This window comes from Ursus americanus, chromosome 27 (assembly GCF_024610735.1).
Source record: "Ursus americanus isolate L20-20 chromosome 27, mUrsAme1.1.p, whole genome shotgun sequence".
Classification (NCBI taxonomy): domain Eukaryota; kingdom Metazoa; phylum Chordata; class Mammalia; order Carnivora; family Ursidae; genus Ursus; species Ursus americanus.
The window spans coordinates 40,438,414-40,458,371 of NC_142153.1; the positions used below are offsets into that span (position 1 = coordinate 40,438,414).

General features: G+C 36.3%; 1 protein-coding gene across 14 annotated transcripts in view; it reads right to left on the reverse strand.

The window, feature by feature from the left end:
* SORBS2 (sorbin and SH3 domain containing 2) overlaps positions 1-19,958 on the reverse strand; it is a 173,416-nt gene that overhangs the window by 82,481 nt on the left and 70,977 nt on the right. For 7 of the 14 annotated variants that reach the window (XM_087856544.1, XM_087856533.1, XM_087856534.1 and 4 more), the window contains exons 2-5: positions 9,683-9,732; positions 4,874-4,966; positions 411-437; positions 46-170 (exon numbers count right to left, since the gene is read on the reverse strand). In XM_087856544.1, coding sequence (XP_087712670.1) covers positions 46-170; positions 411-437; positions 4,874-4,966; positions 9,683-9,692 — 255 coding nt within the window. In that variant the 5' untranslated portion in view covers positions 9,693-9,732. The remainder of the gene's footprint in view (positions 1-45; positions 171-410; positions 438-4,873; positions 4,967-9,682; positions 9,733-19,958) is intronic. The other 7 variants (XM_087856537.1, XM_087856536.1, XM_087856539.1 and 4 more) reach the window with 3 other exon arrangements.

Here is a 19,958-nt window from a genome sequence, read left to right on the forward strand (position 1 = left end):
AACATGCTTTAGAATAACACAGTAGACAAGAGCGTGCTGGATTACCTGAGTTGGTGATCTTTTTTCTTGTAAGTTTGGTCGAACGCTTCTAAAACCTTTTGCTGCAAGAGAGGAATATGTAGCATCTCCATTCAGTGTCTCTTGATTTCGATCATTGTAAGATCTCCAAGCTTTTATTAAGGGAAAACAAATTGGATACAAAAATATCTACATTCACTTTTAACATTTTTGGGGGGGTAAAATTTATTTTTATTTCCAAAATTGAAGATTTCTTTTTATATTAAATTTAGTTTAATAGACATAACTGGATATGCAATTGAAGTTTACTACGAGGTCAACAGTGTGACTACGGATATGTTAAGAAAAACTCAGAACAAATGTAATGATTATTCAGAGTAGCTTTTCTGTACCTGAGTCTGGTGACTGAGAATCACGCCCTAAAAGAAAAAGAAATGTTGAAATTAATACCAGGGAAAAAGAAATGAACGACTCAGTAAAGATCACTTGGCAAAAAACCACATCCACTTTTTTTTTTTTTTTTGCAAACATTATTTCATTTCTAAAACGCTAAGTAAATCAAATCTAACTGGGAGGTTTGTGCATTTATTTTGATTTCAATGAGAGTATCATTCTCAATCACTTAAATAATGATGAGGACTCTATAAAGAAAACAAACAGGGTAGCAATACGGAGTAATCGTTAGAATTCTGCTGTGGGGCACTTGGGAAGAGAGATGTCGTGACCACCTGCGTGTCACATACTGTTTGTGGACAAAAAACATGTTTTGGAACTTGAGGGAATGGCAGTGAAAAGGGAAGCAGCATGAATAATTGCTATTTATATTATAATTATTTGCTTAGGAATAGGGAGTTTATTTCACTCTTAGTTTGATAAAAGTGAGCTTGTAAAGAATGGTGTGTGGGTAAATGCTGGGGATGGAGGTGGTGTAGACTCGGTGTAGAAGAGGAAGGTATATTGATTGAGCAGATTTGAAGGACAATTGAAATAAACTCCCTTTAATTGATAGTTTGTAGAGGGGCAGTTCTGTTTCTTCGTACTGGTGACCACATTGGAGACGATGAAACCTACAGTGGGATAAACATTAAGTTTGAGACTCAGAGGACAGTCACTCTGGGCTCTACCAGAGACTTCTCTCTCCCCCTGTACTGGGCCCAGGGATTTCCAAATGAAACTGTTCCTCTGCTAAAGAAATATGAGCTATTAGTAATGGTTAGCTTTTAAAATTACATTCGAATTAAAAGAATAATAAGGATGAACTCTACTGAGCCCTCCTTAACATTGTAGACACAGGTGTGTAGAATTATGAGCAAGGAGAAGGGAGAAAAATGGTCATGGATTAAAACTTCAGGATGAACCCGTATTTAATGAGTCTTATGCTAATGATTAAAATCTACGTTTAAGTAGGTGGTCTCTTCAGGATACTCAAGTGTACAACATTTGTTTTTTTTAACATAAACCAGTTATAGATATTTTATACACCCAGTCCTGATTTGCTATTTTATTACAATTCTTCAGGGGCATTGAAAGATAAATACCATCCCACATGATTACTATTCACCATAGACTTGCTTTTATTTAATTTCTGCCAAGAAAGCTTAGGAAGTGGGGACAAGTGTGGTTTGGAGCAGGTAACAGAAAGCATCCTGGAACCATGTCAAGTAAAGAGAATATTGTTTTAAAAAAAAAGGTCTAGCATGTAAATGATGAGAGAGTCATGGCAAAACTGGTTTGCCCAGTATCTTGTTCACTTGTGAAAATTCTAGGGATCAGAGCCTTTAATTTCTGGCAGTCTTTAGTTGATGGTCATTGCTTCTCTGAATATTTAAGAATGAATAAGTGGGACAGATTTATCATTCCCTGGCTATTTTTCATGTGAATATAAATAGGGTCTGTGAGAATTAAGAACTATAAGCGTTCTTCACAGATACAATGAACATTCCCTATGTCCAGGCAAGGTGGGAGACACGTGTCACAGAAGTCAGCAAAGCATTCCTGGCTCAGTCTGGGGATTGGGCTGGATGCCCTCAAAGGTCCTTTCCGATTTTATGATTCCAACATCACGATTTTTATGTAGCTGTGTTTGAGGTACCTGTTACATTGTAATCTTTACTCTGAGTTTTTCTTTAAATTCCTTTTAACAGATATGGTATATTAGACATTATAAACTATGCTTCTCTTGAAAATTATGTTGACTTTAATTCTTTTAGCTCCTTTCTTTAAAGAGCTCAAATGCTTTCCAAGAATTAATTTAACATATTAATTCAAGTCAAGTAATTGAATGCCTACTGTGTTTCTAAGTACTGTGATAAGCCTTTTTATTTTTTTTCTTCATTTACTCTTATTTAATTATGACTAATCCTTGTGAGTTTGGGAAATGATTAAGCTCTCAGAGAGGTAGGAAAATGACAAATTGATTCTTTTTTTTTTTTTAAAGGAAACTTGAGGTACAAGATGACATTTCCCAAGGACACGTGTGAAACACATGGGTGGTGTTGGCCGGACCCGGTCACCATAGCATACTACCATATCAGTGTTATCTTAGACTGCCAAGTGTTTTGGTAAAATAAAATGGTCAACATAGTCGTTGCTGTGGTTCTAGCTTAGGTTGAAAACATCAGGGTGTGCTATGAATTGTCGATTGGGACTTTACTTCTAAAGGGTTGACAAAGACACACTGATTTAAGGGACAAATAATTGATGAGAAGCAGCTCTTACTGACTTTGTGACCTGAGAGGGGACGGAGGGAAGCTTAGAATCCTTTGTGGAGGTGGTCTTTTACTGAAAGGCTGTTTTATTTTTATAATATCTAATGTAGCAAATATTTACTAATCTCCCTTTGATTCACAAAAAGACACTGTGTCAAATAGGTTCTTGTAAAGGCTACCATATAACATAAGAGTCATAAAGAAGCTGATTTCTTTTTTCAAAATGTAATTAAATCTTCCTCGAAAAGGGGATCATATCTTATGTGTCTAATTAATACAAAAGAGATCCACTTCTCATATAACAAAAAACAAAGTTCAAGGGACTTCATTCTCTAGAAATCTTACTCCGAGTGATATAAAAGTTTAAATGGTCCAGAGCCATTACATTCTTTTACTACTAAAGATTATTTCATATTCCTAAAGTATTAAATCTTTTCTGTTATTTTGATTCTGAAGCATTAAAATATTTCCACTAAGTTGAGTGATATGAAATTGATATTCTAGTTTTGACTCTTTGGAATGGCAATCTCTATTTCAATCTACTGTTATTTCTTTCATGGTTACTTTGGTAAAATCATAACAATTTGGCATTGTTGAAATAGTGCCACGTTCCCTAGACGGTCCACTCAGATGGTCCACATCTGAGTAGCCTGGGGACAGAATTTTACTTGGTTGATATATTAATGATATTTGTGGTTCGACATTCCAATTACCTGGCCCTGGAATTCTATTTATTTATTTAATCAATTTATTTGTTTGTTTTCTTTTTCCCTTCATTCCCATTTCCCTCAGGTATCCAATATAAACACATTTGAGTTTTTCTAACATTTTTCTGTGCTCATACACACACGAACAAACGTACAAATACATATATAGAGATTTTTCTTAACCAAAATGATATCATACTATATACATTGCAATGCAATGTGTGTTTTTAAAAAGGCACCATATTATGGAACCACCTGGACTGGAATTTAAACCTGAACATTGAAATCCATTTGTGAACTGGAGGTGTGGTGGGTAAGGGTGGGAATTCTACACAGGAAAGCGTGTTTTTTTCCTCAAATGGTTGCCTAGTTTAGGATCAAAGTGGCTTTAACCAAGGATATCTTCAGTATTAATTAACTACTAAATTTATGTGTGTAAAAGACACTGCTAGGCACAGTGTGAATTAAAATTATATAAACACTCTCCATCTCTCTCCAACTTCTCCCAAACCCACAAATATTGTAAATAAAAAACAAGGAAACCCCAACTAACCAACCCACAATCAAACCAACTAACCAACCAGTCAACCAACCAACTAGTCATGAGAAGGCATGGACCTATTTCAGGGCCTCCAGCCGCAGGGGTTGCTGGGTTCACTTTGATCCTTCACAGCAGGAACCCCTCTGGGTGCAGATTGTACCCACAGGTGTAGGTCATAAAGAGACGCACCTCTGTGGATGCCGAAATATCACACTCCCGATTACTTTCCACAGGTGTGTGTGTGTGTGTGTGTGTGTGTGTGTATATATATATATATATATATATGGTTATATGCTAATCTATCTATATATATACATATGGTTATGTGCTAATCTTAACTGGACCAAGACGTTTAGAAATTTTTATTAGAAGGGTCTGCTGATTGGATTAAAGGAGTTTTAAGGTCTTTTTCAAAACTAGTATTTTATCACATTGTTTGTGACCTTTGGCAAAGAAGTGAATTAATATCAATTCACTCTCCTGCAAATCCCTTTTCCTGCCCCGCTGTGTCCCCACCCCAGCAATTTCTAGATAAAAAAAAAAAAAAACAACAACTAAAGCACCTGTGAGTTATCTTAACTATTATAGTAATTTAGTTCATGAGAACAAAAACTTCCACTCACAGTTGTTCCTCAACATATTTTTGGCAGGTGACTATTGTTTTTAATTAGTTCTTTAATTTTTTTTAATAGGATATCAGTTTCCTTTGGTTTTTTATTTTTAGAACAAAAACAGTCCGAAGGGATAGGAGCTATTCTTGAGACAAGAAAAATAAGAACTCGTAGGGCATTAGGAAGATATTTACAGCTACTTTCATCATCCAGACAAGATAACTCTGGAAAGAGAGAAAGGTCAGATAAAGCCATTGGATTGTGACATTCTGTGAGTTAGCGATATACCTGCAGCCAATAGGTTTGGAGAACTTTGCACTCTCTTCACAGATGTTAATGTAACAGACATGGCGGCACGTTTGCGAGCACACCCACCGCTATCTGAAAGCAAAAAAATGACATAGCAGAGGCCAGAGCAAAGGAGAAAGCACATGCAGTATCATGCATTTTAAGTGGAATGTGCCAGACATCCATGAAGAAGATGAACGGTCAGGATTAGTAACCATGGGATACATCTGAAAATTTTACACCCACCCCAAACTAAAACAAACAGAACAGAACAAAAAAACAGGGGTCTGTCCTAGAAATAGATGCCAATGCTTTAGTAAAAAATCTTATACTTATGATTTTATGGGTTTTCTTTAATGAAAACACAACTATAGAACTCAATGTTGTTCATACCATTTAAATTCAATTAATATTAAATATATAAGCAGTGTGAGTAGCTTTTAGGGTTAGGGACAACCTGTCTTGACTCAGTATTGAGAGCTATGGTATAACATATTTTGTATCCATCATCTAGATTTTACTGTATTTTAACTATTTATGATTCCTAAAGGTAGCTGGAATCACTTCTTGAAGTAAAAGTTACTAACTGATACAGGCATGGTATATTTGATACATAGGATTCATAAAGAAACATATATATATTATAGAAATTCTCTGTCTTCTCATAGTTATTGTTGTGGAAGTAATTAGCTTATTTGGAATCAAAGGCAATATCGATATATACAGTATTGAAATGACCAATGTTTAAAAAATTATATTGTTTTTGTACTTTTGAACATGTATATGAGGATTTATATACTTAACACTTTATGCAAATCGCAATGTGAAATAAAAGAAGTGAATGTGCATCAGCTATTTTAATGTGATATGAGAAGCTTAGACTTCTAAAATTAGAAGGTTCGTGTTCTATTTATGAACAGATTCCAATTTCATTCCCACATTCCTTTGTATATGGAATGTGCAATAAATAGTTTTGCTCATTCCCCTGGAATGAAAACAAGTGAAATTGAATTCTTTTTCAAAGTTAGAACAAGAAAAACAAATAATATAACCACCAATATGATAACATAATCATTACATATTGCCACGTGTTTTCTCATTTCCCCCCTTCTTTATTTCTTAAAAGTATCCACTTTGTTTATTGGAAGTGAGGGAATTGAAGAGTGCTTGGAGCTACGATTTGAATGAATTATTGGTCAGATCACAAGCAGGAAGGTCAGTAGAACTTAAAATTGGTAGAATGATTCTCATGTCAAAATGTAATTTCTTAAATACATGTTTAAAATAACAATTCCCTAATGCAGACAATAACTAATACAGAAAAACGATTTGAAGCAACAGACGTGAAATCAAATCAAAGATCATACATAGAAAGACATAAATGGTAGAAACATACAATACTAAAGATAACTTTAAGAGAGGCACCAATAGGATTTGAACAAACTGCAAAAAAAATACCCCCAAAAAACATAGCTACAAGGGAGGAGCGTTTGAGATAAAGTGGAGGTGATGTCAGTGGTAGCAGCTATCAACGGTCTGAAAGGACTGTGTAGTCAAGGCTGTTGAAAGTGGAAACTGACCTTAAGAAATTTTATTTTCTGGTTCTCTGAACATCTGAAAACCAGCAGGAATGAGAAAGAAAAAATTCACAATGAGGAGATTTCAGAGTCACAGGTTAAACTCATGATTCCAAAATTGCACTGAGGTACCCTGGGCCATCAGGAGATTGACAAGAGTTTGGGAGGATCCTTTATGTCCTTGAGGAGAACACGGTGCTACCTCTCAGACATTGCATGAACCACTAGCCTGAGCTAGTTCCCATTTTCGACGCGATAGATTGTGCTGTCTTCCTTTACATGATACTACATCTTTGAAAACCTGGGTTTTGGTGATCACTGTGGCAAAGAGCAAAGTACCCTCTGAAAATAATTTTGCACCAGAAGAGAGTGGTGATGTATGCTCGAATTCCACAGTCCGAGAAGTTTGGGTGTGTCCAACAGGCACATACAACCCGTTAGTAAGTAACTGTGGTTATAAAGAATAAAATAAAATGATTGTCTTATTTTTTTCGAATTGCTTCTCAGTTGGTAGAACATGAGTACTTAGTAAGTTGTCTGCACTTAACTACTTAATAAATAGAACAGTTAGGTATTTCTTTTGGCTTGAGAGTATGGCTAAAAATTACTAAGATATCTTGGCACTGGAAAACAAAGGATAGGAACCTCTGTGTTAAACAATTTCTGTGTTCTAAGCAGTTCTAAGACCTACATAAAATGAATGGGGATCAGTTTTTATTAACAGTTTAATACAGAGCTCCCCTTGAAAAGTTGAGACGTTTGTGAAATTGCTAGAAGAGAAAAATCTATTCTATTCTGTTTCTCCTTACTTAGGTGTTGGTACTCTCTGCTATTCTTTGAAGATATTTTTTTAAGATCTCAAAATGAGGATGCTGTCTTGCACACTTGAGGTCATCCTAAAGAATCCTGATGCTATTCTCAGCTTCACACTCATTCACGGCCTGCAAAGTGGACACTTTTGCATCCAGCTGTAGGCCTCCAGGAGCTGTTTCCAGCTGCTGGGAAGCACTCCTGGGTAAATCACACACTATGCGTTATTTGATGACTTCTCTCCTTCCTTTCTTTAATAGCTAAGGTTTTCCTTAGAAAATAAAAGTTCACAAGTCCTAAGAAAGGAAATACAGCATGTTTTGTATATTTCTATACATTGTTTAGATACATTTGTATGAAAAATGAATCCCATTTCTTTGGCTCTTTTATACTGTATTGGACTAAAAATGAAAAAGCTAACTTAGAAGACTATTTTTTCAAAAACTTTAGTGACTGACGCATGGACATTGAAATAGTAACATACTTCTTTAATGATTGATAGGTAGACAATGAAGACCAGTTTTATGTACAGATATTTAGGAGCTAATCTCCACTTCATTTTGTAGATATAGCAACAATGCTTTCTTCAACTTCCTACAGCAATATATATATGTATTTTTTAAAAATTTTTTTAAAGTGGTATGTTTTTATAGCAACATTAGCGTATTACTTTGGAATTTTGAACGAAAGTTTCCAGTCACTTTAAATCAACTTTGTATGCATATGTTTGAATATCTTATTTTATATGCATATACTTGTGTAAATTCACTCAGATAAGCAAAATAACTATGGAAATTAGCATTCCATAGAGAGCTGAGCTCACTCCTTTTAAATGAGAGCATGCTTTTGAGAATTACATTCATGCTGTTGGAGCAGTAACTTGTCTCAAGTACCCCAGAGACCTAAGCAAATGTCCAAATTTCTCTTTGCCTACTCTGCTACTGGGGCTTACATTCTATGACAACGAAGATTAATTATTGAATGCATTGTAATGAATATGGCATATTTAGTATAATCACATATTATACCCCTGTCGTTAACAGCGTTAATATAAAGGCAAGTCAGCACTCCACAAAATGAAGGATACTGGGAGGTTAGCTTCAACGCGAATCTGTGGGAAGATGCCCGAGAACACCCAGTGAGTATAACTTCCTCTTGTGCACATTCTACTGGAGTGACTTTGCACCATGACTTCTCCTGATCAGCTGTGTTCTCTCTATTCTTTTTGCCTTCTTCAATCCCTTTGCCTAATAGTATTTCTGCTTTCATTTCCCCTGTCTACCTGCCACATTTCCAATTGTCCAGATGCCGTTACTTGGTCCATTTCTGGGGTTATCATTTTTCTTGATTTCTAAGCCTTCCTTACATATTTTATTATGTCCGATATCCTCATCTTGCCCATTGCTCTCCACATTTAAAACTGCATCTTCGGGGGCCAGCTGACCCATGGTTCTCTGAGGTCAACTACCACAGGTTTCTGCTGGGGGAAGCCACAGAATCATGGACAAAGACAAGTGTCCATGTCTCTACCCTTGATCTAGGGATTAGATACTGGTTCTCACCAATGATTGTGAATCTTCCCTTGGGGCATTTTGCTAACAAGAGACAGCAAAAGGCAAGCAGCTTGATGTGAGAAAGTGTCTTGGACTACGCTTTCTCCTTTGCCATGGAGTAACTGGCTAAAATAATTTTCCAGTGATCACTTGTGGATAGGAAATAGTATTTTTAGAACTCAGGTTACAGAATTTCAGTGAGAAGGTTTTACAGAATTACTTGATAGAGACTATAACAATTACAGAGGGAAAGTTGAAAATATAAGTTAAAGTATTTCTACTATGGAAAAAAAATGTATATGTACCTAACATGTGTCACAAACACTGTTACAATTAACCTGTATATAATATAGAGTTCAGAGACCTCAATGTTGGGGCGGGGGGAAAAAGCTAGTTGGAGATACCGTTCTCATTCTAAAAATATAATGCTTATGCCTTTATGTGTATTATGTCTAGATTAATTAAGCTGATCTCATATGAAGCTTTGGCACTCTGTCTGCTAACACTGTTAACATAAAGTGTTTATAGAAAGAGGAATTTTAAATATTTTCTGCTAGAACACTTTGCCTATGCATTTAGCCTATTTTAAGTGAGAAATTTCAAATGTATGCATCAAATGACATGCTGCATTTTCTTAGGGCTTATAGGAGTTAATTTCAAGATATGGTTATAGAAAAAGGGAGTTAAGAGTAGATAGCAAAACAGAAAATTCTACTTTTGATAGCCACAGGATTGGAGCACAAAAACAAGGAAATCAGGTAATGAATTTAGACTAATCAGATCAGTAGAGTACTAACTTAATGATTTGGGGCCAAGATGATTTTTAAAGAGCAAGTCTAAAGAGTTTAAAACTAACAGAGACAGCATACCTGTATTCATTTTGACCTTGGAGGGTTTGCTATTAAAGTCTTCAGTTTTCCTGTAGAAAAAAAATGATGCATTAATTTGTTCACTGCATGTGGAACACAATACCATGAAAGAGTGTTTTTGTTTTGTTTTTGGTGTACCTGTGAGTTAACATCACATTATCACTAGTCTTATTTTAAATCAGGTTTTAATAATGTGGGCAGAATTTATAATTGTATTCTAGTTAAATTTCAGTCACTATTGGTTCTTGATCATAAACATAAACTTTGGTTTTTGTTTAATGGCGACCACTAACAGATGAAAATCTAGAGGAATCTTGTTAAAAATTAAATTTCTTTCACATTTATACTAACAGCCTTTGTTTTCTAAGCCTGAAGGGGTCAATTGGTTGTTAAGTGTCCTCTTTTGGAAGCTACTCTGGTACTTTGAAGTCATTACCTTATATTTTTCAATTTATTACATTATTTATTTTCTTTTATTTGAGATCATGACCTTACATTATTCAGTGTATTACTGGGTCAATGTATTGAACATATATTTTGAGCAGTCAAGGAAATTGAGATTCACCTATTTTTTTCTTAAGACACAGGAAATAAATAGTTACTACAAAACCTATTTCTGTTTCAGCATTAAATACTGTGTTTTTTCCCAATGAAGTGTTTGCTATATAACAATTGAGATTAATTCATTAGAAACGGTTGGTGGAATGTTGCTTGCTGTAGAAAAAAAGTTAAGATATTGTGTATTATTTTATGATACGTGGAATGACTTAGTTTTTTCCCTGGCAAATTGTCTTAGCCCATTTTTAGAGTTTCTTACTTATCCACACACTAAGACCAAAGGGGAAGGACATGCTGTCATAGGAAGAAGGAATTCTTTTAAAAGTGAGAGGTCTGAAAGTGATGTTTAACCCTAGCCGTTCTGCTCTTGCTCCTGAATAGGACCCGTGGTTAGGTGAACATGAACTTCTCTAGCCCTACACCTTCCGTTTCCGTGTACATTAACATTCTAACATCTGATCATTTAAAATATTTATACATTATGGTTAAGTGGGGATGAGGTTAAAATGAAAAAATCTGTCATGATCTGCCCAGAAGGATATTTATTGGATAAATATCTTTCTCCTCAGTCTCTAGAAAGGGCACCAAATGAGCTCCCTGACTTTCTCGTCTTTGCCAGGGTTCTTGCCCTCTCCTCCTTTCTGATCATTTCTCCTGTCTTCATGCGGTCGTTTCTATTCATTATCCATCATTTCCTTTCAATATGGCCATCGAAGTTCACCTCTTATAGAAAGCCTGGTTTTGTTCACCACTACTGTGACATTATAATGATAAAATGTGAACACCTGCTAAGTACGATACCTATCTTCTCTCCCAGGGTGGGCGAGAAATGACGAGATATAATAGCATGGGGGAAAAAACATACTTAAATGATAGGAGACATAGTTATGAACCAAGAGGCAAAGGATTTCTTTTTAATGACTAGATCAAATTCCTAATACCTTGGTATTCAATCAATACTAAAGCAGCAAAGATAGAGAATGGATAAAATCACAGTAATGATAGTCACTCCAATTTATTTTTTAGAGCTATAAGCTAAAAACAATACAGATAATCGCCTTGCTCTGTAGTGTTTTGGTGTCACCTGATTGTGTTGAGTGTCACATTCTTGCCTGGAGCTGCCTCTCTAGCACTGAGTTACTGAACGTTATGGTGAGTTTTACAGTAAAATTTCACAGGCCAATTGACTGCCTTTCTTTCTCTTCTTTTTTCTTTTTAAAGATTTTATTTATTAATTTGTCAGAGAGAGAGAGCACAAGCAGGGGGAGCGGCAGGCAGAGGGAGAAGCAGACTCCTCGCTGAGCAAGGAGCCCCGATGAGGGACTCGAGCTCAGGACCCTGGGATCATGACCTGAGCCAAAGGCAGATGATTAATCGACTGAGTCACCACGTATCCCAAAGGCCAACTGACTTTCAAAATTGAATGAAGGAATTTTATTAGGATGAATTTTATCTCTGATTTTTCAGTGCATACAAATAAGAGGCGCGTGCTCCCCCCCAACCCCCCAATACACAGAAAAATGTAGCAGCTTGTGGAGAAATACTACTTGGTAGCTTTAACATGGCCTGTATTGAAGAGATGCCAGCAAAGTCAGGGAAGAAGGCCGTGGTCAGTGCAGGAGCCTTGAGAAAGCTCCATCAAACATATTTATTTTAATCTCTCGGTAGCAAAACTCTTCATATGTTAACCTTAAATGGATATAATAAATGGGAAAGAAAAGCCTCAGGGGATGTCTGTGACCAAGTCTGAGGCAACTGCTAAAACAAGAAGGAATAAACAGTCTCCAGAAAATGAGGACTGGAAGAACATTTCCCAAATTCTACCTTATCACTCCATTTCAGAACACATTTTGTTTAAAACTGTCCTAAGTTTTAAAGCTGAATGACAAAGATCGTGTTTGTCTTGGAACGACACTGATTGTTAAAGAAAACATCAAACAGAAGGAAGGTCAACTCTCGGAATACAGAACCTGCCAATACGAAATCATAATGTTTCTATACTGAGCTAGGGAACCGATTGTCAACACTGGTTTGAACTCAAATGCAGATATTTACAAAACATCTGCCACTCAAAAAGGAAAATGAAATTAACAGGAACAACGAAAGGTGCCACAGACCCTTGAGCTTTTCATCTTTAAAGTGATGTATCCTGTTACTTATAAATGCAATTTGTGAGGTTTTTAAGCTTCTCATTGTTTTAGATGTCAAAATGTGAAATGACTAACTTCCTAATCAGGCAAGACATTTTCCAAGTTGTTAAAAGGGGAGCCGTGGTGATTGAGCTTTCCAGAAGAACCTGAAACCGAAAGGCTTCTTGGATGACTAATAAAAATGCACGATTCTGTTTCCATTATTTGTACTAAAGCCATTAACAAATCGACAAACTGAGAACTCTCTTTAGACAATTCAAACTAAAGCGAATCTAATCTCTTTGGTTCTGTTCTGGAGAAGTGTCTTTGATTGTACTTACAGAGCAAGTGTAGATTATTCAGGAAAGCATCAAATTCCCAGAGTGTTTGCATGCTGCTAGAAGAGACAGTATTTCAAGTATTCTCCTAAATTGGATTGAACAAGGGCCAAGATAATGAAAACCAATGATGAAACGCAGACTACCTTGAATCTCAGCAAATAATCCACAGAGCAAAGAACTCTGTGTGCGTTAGTGTCAAGATGATTTTCAACAGGTGGGGTAGAGCTGTATTTACTTAAGTTCAGTTCTTGCCAAGTCTTATATAAAAAGTAACGTTATATATATACTAATTTGTATATAGTGATCTATTTGTTTTTGTGTAGGTCAGAGCAGCTTTCGTTTCCAACACCCATATGGGAATAGATTGTGTTTGTTGTTCCTGCAGGGGTCACAACGTGACTTTGTGTCTGTGGCCTTTTAATCCTGCTTGAATTTCTTTTGATTAACTGACATCCATTTTTTCTTATGGATCAGAATAGTCTATGTTCCCGGCAGGCATATGACAATAGATTGGGTAATTTAACTTTTGAATGAGGGTCCTAAGATGATGTTTCATGCTTAGGCACCAACATGATTGTGTGCTCATAATCTTGCAATTCTGCTTGAATTCTTTTGTTTATCAGGCATCCCATTCTGAAGAGAAGCAGAGGCGAAATCCTTTCCTCAAGTTTGGCCAAGAATTCTGCGTAAATCATTTTATTTTTGTAGACTCAAATTCAAGCACCAAGACCATCTATAAAATTATAGGATGAAGTCTTAGCTCAGCTAATGTGAGAAGTTGCTCAAAAGATTTTTCAGAGAATAATTTTAATCCAATAATTGCTAGGGTTATTTTGAAATTGATCTATTCACAGTTCATATATTATTGAGAAGAAAGGAGACACAGTCTAAGGGGTAGGAAAACATTGAAGGATGTTAGATTTTGTAGAGACGTGGTTTAGACACAAGTATAAAAATAATGCATGTCGAGGTTATGCATCAGATTTTAACCTGAATTTACTTTGGAATTGATCATGTGTACCATTCTTTCTGGATAAACTACTGAGTGGTCAATGCATATCTCTCTGTCTCTGTCTCTCTCTCCCTGACAGTGGTAAGATTAGAAGTATTCTCAAGTACCAAATTATTTTACTTTTCAGTTATAATCAAATGACTTAGTTTAGGTTGATTACATTTATCTTTTCTGTCAATATGCTGTTTTAAAATTTTCACAGGAAATACCCCAAGTAGATGAGTCTGTCCTTTATGGTCTCTGAATTTAGAAACATAAGAATCCACCTCAACCACTTTTCTGGATGGTTTCTCTGAATCATTGACAACTGGTATATGACACTGACTCAGAGAGGCCTCAGATGCCTCCGAGTGGGTAGTCCGTGTCCTCACAGTGAATGGTGAGGGCACGGTTGGTTGTCCACGCTCAGCCTTCACAGAAGAACTCAACATTCCTGCCAACATTCTTGAGCTAACGGTGCCTGAAGATGGGTCCTTATTATTCAGGGGCCAAATTATCCACAGCATGAAGAAAACAGCATGCTTACAGGGAAATTAGCAATTTTCCTTTGGAGACTTTACAAATCAAGCTGGTCAAAATACTTAACAGATTGTTCCTAAAGACCATTCTGGTTAGGGTGCCTGGGTGGCTCAGTCGGTTGAGCATCTGCCTTCGGCTCAGGTCATGATCCCAGGGTCCTGAGATCAAGTCTTGCATCAGGTTCCCTGCTCAGTGGGGAGTCTGCTTCTCCCGCCCCCTGCTCTTGTGCTCATTCTCTCTCTCTCTCTCCCTTTCAAATAAATAAATAAAATCTTAAAAAAAAAAAAAAAAGACCATACTGGTTAGAAGAAGTCAATCACCTGGTAAATAATTTTCTTTCTAAAGCTATTCCAAAGCCTCAGAGTCCGTGACTCACTCTCTTATTTAATTATAAAAGAATGCTAACTTCTTTCCACATAAAATGGTCATGTGAGTTAATATTACTCTAGTATCCTACTTTCATGATATCTTTAACTTTTATATTGAGAATGATTGTAGGATACATCTAAATACTTACAGATGCATCATTTTTTTTTCTAAAACAAAGTCATTTGTTCAGAAGTACTAGAAAAATTCCACTGGCTTCTGTTATGTAAATCAAAAGCCAGATGGGTTCCTAATGGGAAAAAAAGCAGATTCTTAATGGGGATCTGATGAGTCAGGCACATTATCAAAGCGACATGTAAGGAATTAATAGAATATAGGAACACATGTCACAGGTGAACTGAAGGTAGGAAGGATAGGTCATGGAGTCAGGCAGACCTGGATTCAAAATCAATTTCTACCTATTTCCAGTCATCTAAATGATTTATACCAATGTCATTATCATCTCCTTCAACAGTAGCAACAGCAGCATGATCAAACCTATTCTCCTCCCCCTTGGAGCAAACCACCCCCAGTCAGATTGGCATCATTCTCATTCACCAATATTTCAAGTAGTTCTAGGCATACCTTTCGTCTTTCATTGAGTCTTAAGAAAATAATCTAGACTTCCCTGAAAATACCTAGGACATTATTTTATTGCTTTAAATTGAAGTTAGCATCTACAGTTTATGAGATTGATTTGTGCAGATTTTTTCATCTCCTAATTATCCCATCCCCAATTTAGCAACGGAATTGAAAAGGAATTCTGCTTTCTAGGCAACTTTTCTTTCTTCCTTCAACAGAGCCTTCTTTTAGCTGAGATTTTCTTTTCCCACATTGCAGTCAACAAGAGGAGACAGACCTAAGAAATTGTTGAATCAAACACTTGTCTCCTAGCATAGCTAAGTTATTGCCAGTGAACCTAAGGGAAAGTAACCCTTACAGGTTGTGACAATTAGCTTCTTATAAATCCGTTTCCATTACCTTTGACAGCTTAGAGCCCAAGGGTGACAGTCAGAGTAAAGAGATGTCCATAAAATGTCACATAAAGAATTGTGTGACAAATTGCAATGATAACATCCTGATGACAGCCATTTGTGTTTAGTTTCCTAAATGAAAGTATCTTCCCTTCTTTCGACCATGTACAGAGTACCATAAATTTCTATTTTGAGCAACAAATCTTTGCTCTTTAAAATGATCTTTAATCATTTACTTCTTTTCTACTTTGGAAGAAGTAAAGCTGTCTCTATTTGTGTATAACATGATATTATATATAGAAAGCCCTAAAAATTCCACTAATTTCACCAAATATTAGAATTAATAAACAAATTCAGTAAAAATTCAGGTTTCAAAATCAATATGCAGAAATCAGAGTTATTTCCATACTCTAATAATGAAATATCAGAAAGAGAAATTAAGAAAACAATCCCATTTATAATTGCATCAAAAATACCTAGAGGGGTGCCTGGGTAGCTGTCAGTTGACCATCCAACTCTTGATTTCAGCTTAGGTCACGATCTCAGGGTTGTGAGATTGAGACCCAAGATGGGCTCCACACTTAGCGTGGAGTCTTGAGATTCTCTCTCTCCCTCTGGCCCCTGCCCCCATTCATGCACACATGCACACATGCACACACATGTTCTTTCTCTCTCTCTAAAATAAATAAATAAATAAAATCTTGGGGGCGCCTGGGTGGCACAGTCTAACCAAGTGTCTAACTCTTGGTTTCAGCTCTGGTTGTGATCTCAAGGTCATGAGATCAAACCTCTCTCTCCATTTCCCTGCCCCTTCCTTTCATGCTCCCTCTCTAAAATAAATAAATAAATCTTAAAAAAAGAAAAGAAAGAAAAAATACCTAGGAATAAATTTAACCAAGGAGGTGAAAAATCTGTACACTGAAAACTATCAGACATTGATTAAAGAAATGGAAGAAGACCCCCAAAAGTGAAAGATATACCATGCTCATGGATTGGAAGAATTAATATTGTTAAAATGTTCATACTACCTAAGACAATCTACGGATTTGATGCAATCCTTATTGAAATTCCAATCATATTTTTCACAGGAATGGAACAAAAATCCCAAAATTTGTATGGAATCTCAAAAGACCCCAAACAGCCAAAACAATCTTGAGAAAGAACAAAGCTGGCGGCATCACATGTCCTGATTTCAAACTATATTACAAAGCTATAATAATCAAAACAATATGGTATTGGCATAAAAACAGACACATAGATCAATGAAACAGAATAGAGAAGCTGGAAATAAATCCATTCATATGTGGTCAATTAATTTGATAAGGGATCCAAGAAAATAAATGGAGAAAGGATAATCTCTTCAAGAAATGGTTTGAGGGGCGCCTGGGTGGTACAGTGGTTAAGCATCTGCCTTCAGCTCAGGGCGTGATCCCGGAGATCTGGGATCAAGCCCCACATCAGGCTCTTCCGCTATGAGCCTGCTTCTTCCTCTCCCACTCCCCCTGCTTGTGTTCCCTCTCTCGCTGGCTGTCTCTATCTCTGTCGAATAAATAAATAAAATCTTTAAAAAAAAAAAAGAAATGGTTTGAGAAAACGGGACAGCTGTGTGCAAAAAGAATGAAACTGGACCCTTATCTCACACCATTCACAAAAATCAATTCAAAATTGATTAAAGACTTGAACATAAGACCTGAAAACATAAAAATCTTAGAAGAAAATAGGGGATAAGCTTCTTGATATTGGTCTTGATGATGATTTTTTGGATTTGACAATAAAGACAAGGCAACAAAAGCAAAAATAAACAAGTGAAAGTACATCAAACTAATAACTTCTGCACAGCAAAGGAAACCAATTAAAGGAAAAGGCAGCCTACAGAATGAGGGAAAATATTTGCAAATTATGTTTGCAAATCATATATCTGATAAGAGATTAATATCTGAAATATGTAAAGAACTCACACAACTCAATTGCAAAATAAACAAAGCCCCCCAAACCAAAAATACAACAAAGAAACTTTGATTAAAAATTGGGCAGAGGAATTGTACTACTGGGTATCTACCCAAAGATACAGACGTAGTAGGAAGAGAAGGGCCATATGCACCCCAATGTTCATAGCACCATTGTCCACAATAGCTAAACTGTGGAAGGAGCCAAGATGCCCTTCAACAGATGACTGGATTAAGAAGATGTGGTCCATATATACAATGGAATATTACTCAGCTACCAGAAAGACCAATTACACAACATTTGCAGCAACATGGGCGGGACTGGAAAAGGTTATGCTAAGTGAAATAAGCCAAGCAGAGAAAGACAATTATCATATGGTTTTACTCATTTATGGAATGTAAGAAATAGCAGGGAGATCGGTAGGAGAAGGAAGGGAAGAATGAAGGGGGAGTAAACAGAAGGGGGAATGAACCACGAGAGACTATGGACTCTGGGAAACAAACTGAAGGTTTCAGAGGGGAGGGGGGGAGGGGGACAGGCTAGCCCAGTGATGGGTATTAAGGAGGGCACGTATTACATGGAGCACTGGGTGTTATACGCAAATAATGAATCATGGAACACTACATCAAAAACTAATGATGTACTGTGTGGTGACTAACATAACATAATAAAAATTTAAAATTAAAAAAAATTGGGCAGAGGAACTGAATAGACATTTTTCTTTTCTTTTTTTTTTTAATTGTAAATGGTATTATATTTTTAATTTTGGTTTCCATGTGTTCACTTAAGTACATACAAATATAATTGATTTTTGTATGTTTGTCTTTTTTTTATTATGTCATGTTAGTCACCATGCAGTACTTCATTAATTTTTATTGTGCTCTTCCATGATTCATTATTTGCATGTAACACCCAGTGGTCATTGCAGTATGTGCCCTCAGACAGACAAATGGCCAACAGTTACATGAAAAGGTTGTCATTATCATTAATCATCAGGAAAATGCAAATCTAAACCAAGACATTTCATCTTGTCTCACATCCAGTGAGAATGTGAAGAAAAAGGTACCCTCAGACACTGTTGGTGGGAATGAATTGGAGCAACCCCTATGGAAAACAGTATGGAGGTTCCTCAAAAAATTAAAAATAGGCCTATCATAAGATCCAGCAATCCCTCTTCAGGTATACATCCAAAGGAAATTAAAATAGGATATTGGAGAGGTATCTGCACTCCCATGTTTATCGCAGCATTATTCACAATTGCCAAGATATGGAAACAGCCTAAGTGTCCATCAAATGATGAATGGATAAAGAAGATGTGGGATACACATTATGGGGATACACAAGATATGGGATATTATGGAATATTACCTAGCCATGAGAAAAAAGAAAATCCTGCTATTTGAGACAAATGGATGGACCTTGAGGGCATTATGCTAAGTGAAATAAGCCAGACAGGGAATGAGTAATATTGCATGGTGTAACTCGAATGTGAAGTCTATAAAAGGAAAAAAGAGTCAAATTCAAAGAAACAGAGAGTATAAAAAGAGTTTCCAGGGGCTGGAAGATGGGGAATATAAGGTGAGGTTGGTAAAAGGGTACAAACATTCAGTTATAAGATGGATACAATCTGAGGATATTATGTAAAACATGGTCACTGTAATTCATAATTGTCTGTATTGTATACTGTATTGTATACTTGAAATTTGTTAACAGAGTAGAACTTAAATGTTCTCACCCAAAAAAAAAAAGGGGGGGGGTGTGCGCACGCGCGCGCATGTGTGTGTACGTATGTGAGGTCGTAGATACCTTAACTAGATGGCGGGAATCCTTTCACCATGTATAAATGTATTAAATTACCATGGTGTACACTTTAAGTATCTTATAATTTTATGTGTCAATTATACCTCCAATTAAGTTGACATGAAAAAAAGCTAATAAACACTTAAGTGCCATGTAAAAGAAATAAAGGAATAGAAGAACTGTTAAAAAAATTTTTGAGCTTTGCTAAATAAGTGTCCCCTTACTTTCAATTTTCAAACCTTTCATTTTATTTTTTTAAAGATTTTATTTATTTATTTGAGAGAGAGCATAAGCAGGGGGAAGGGGCAAAGGGAGAGGGAGAGGCAGACTCCCCGCTGAGCAGGGACCCTGAGATAGTGACCTGAGCTGATACCGAGAGGCAGACTCTTAACCGACTGAGCCACCCAGGTGCGCCACATACTTAGAATTTAAGTGGATGTAAACATTAAATGCTGTGGCAGGAGAAGATAAGCATCATTTTATGTGTGTTTTATTTTTTAAATCCCTCAGAAAAGGATCTTAGATCAGTCTAGTCATTTTTGAGATCAGGCATTTTGGATTGGGAAAAATGACTGCTCCAAGATCAAATACACTCAAAAATACCCCAAAGGGGCTTCGCTCTCCTGACTG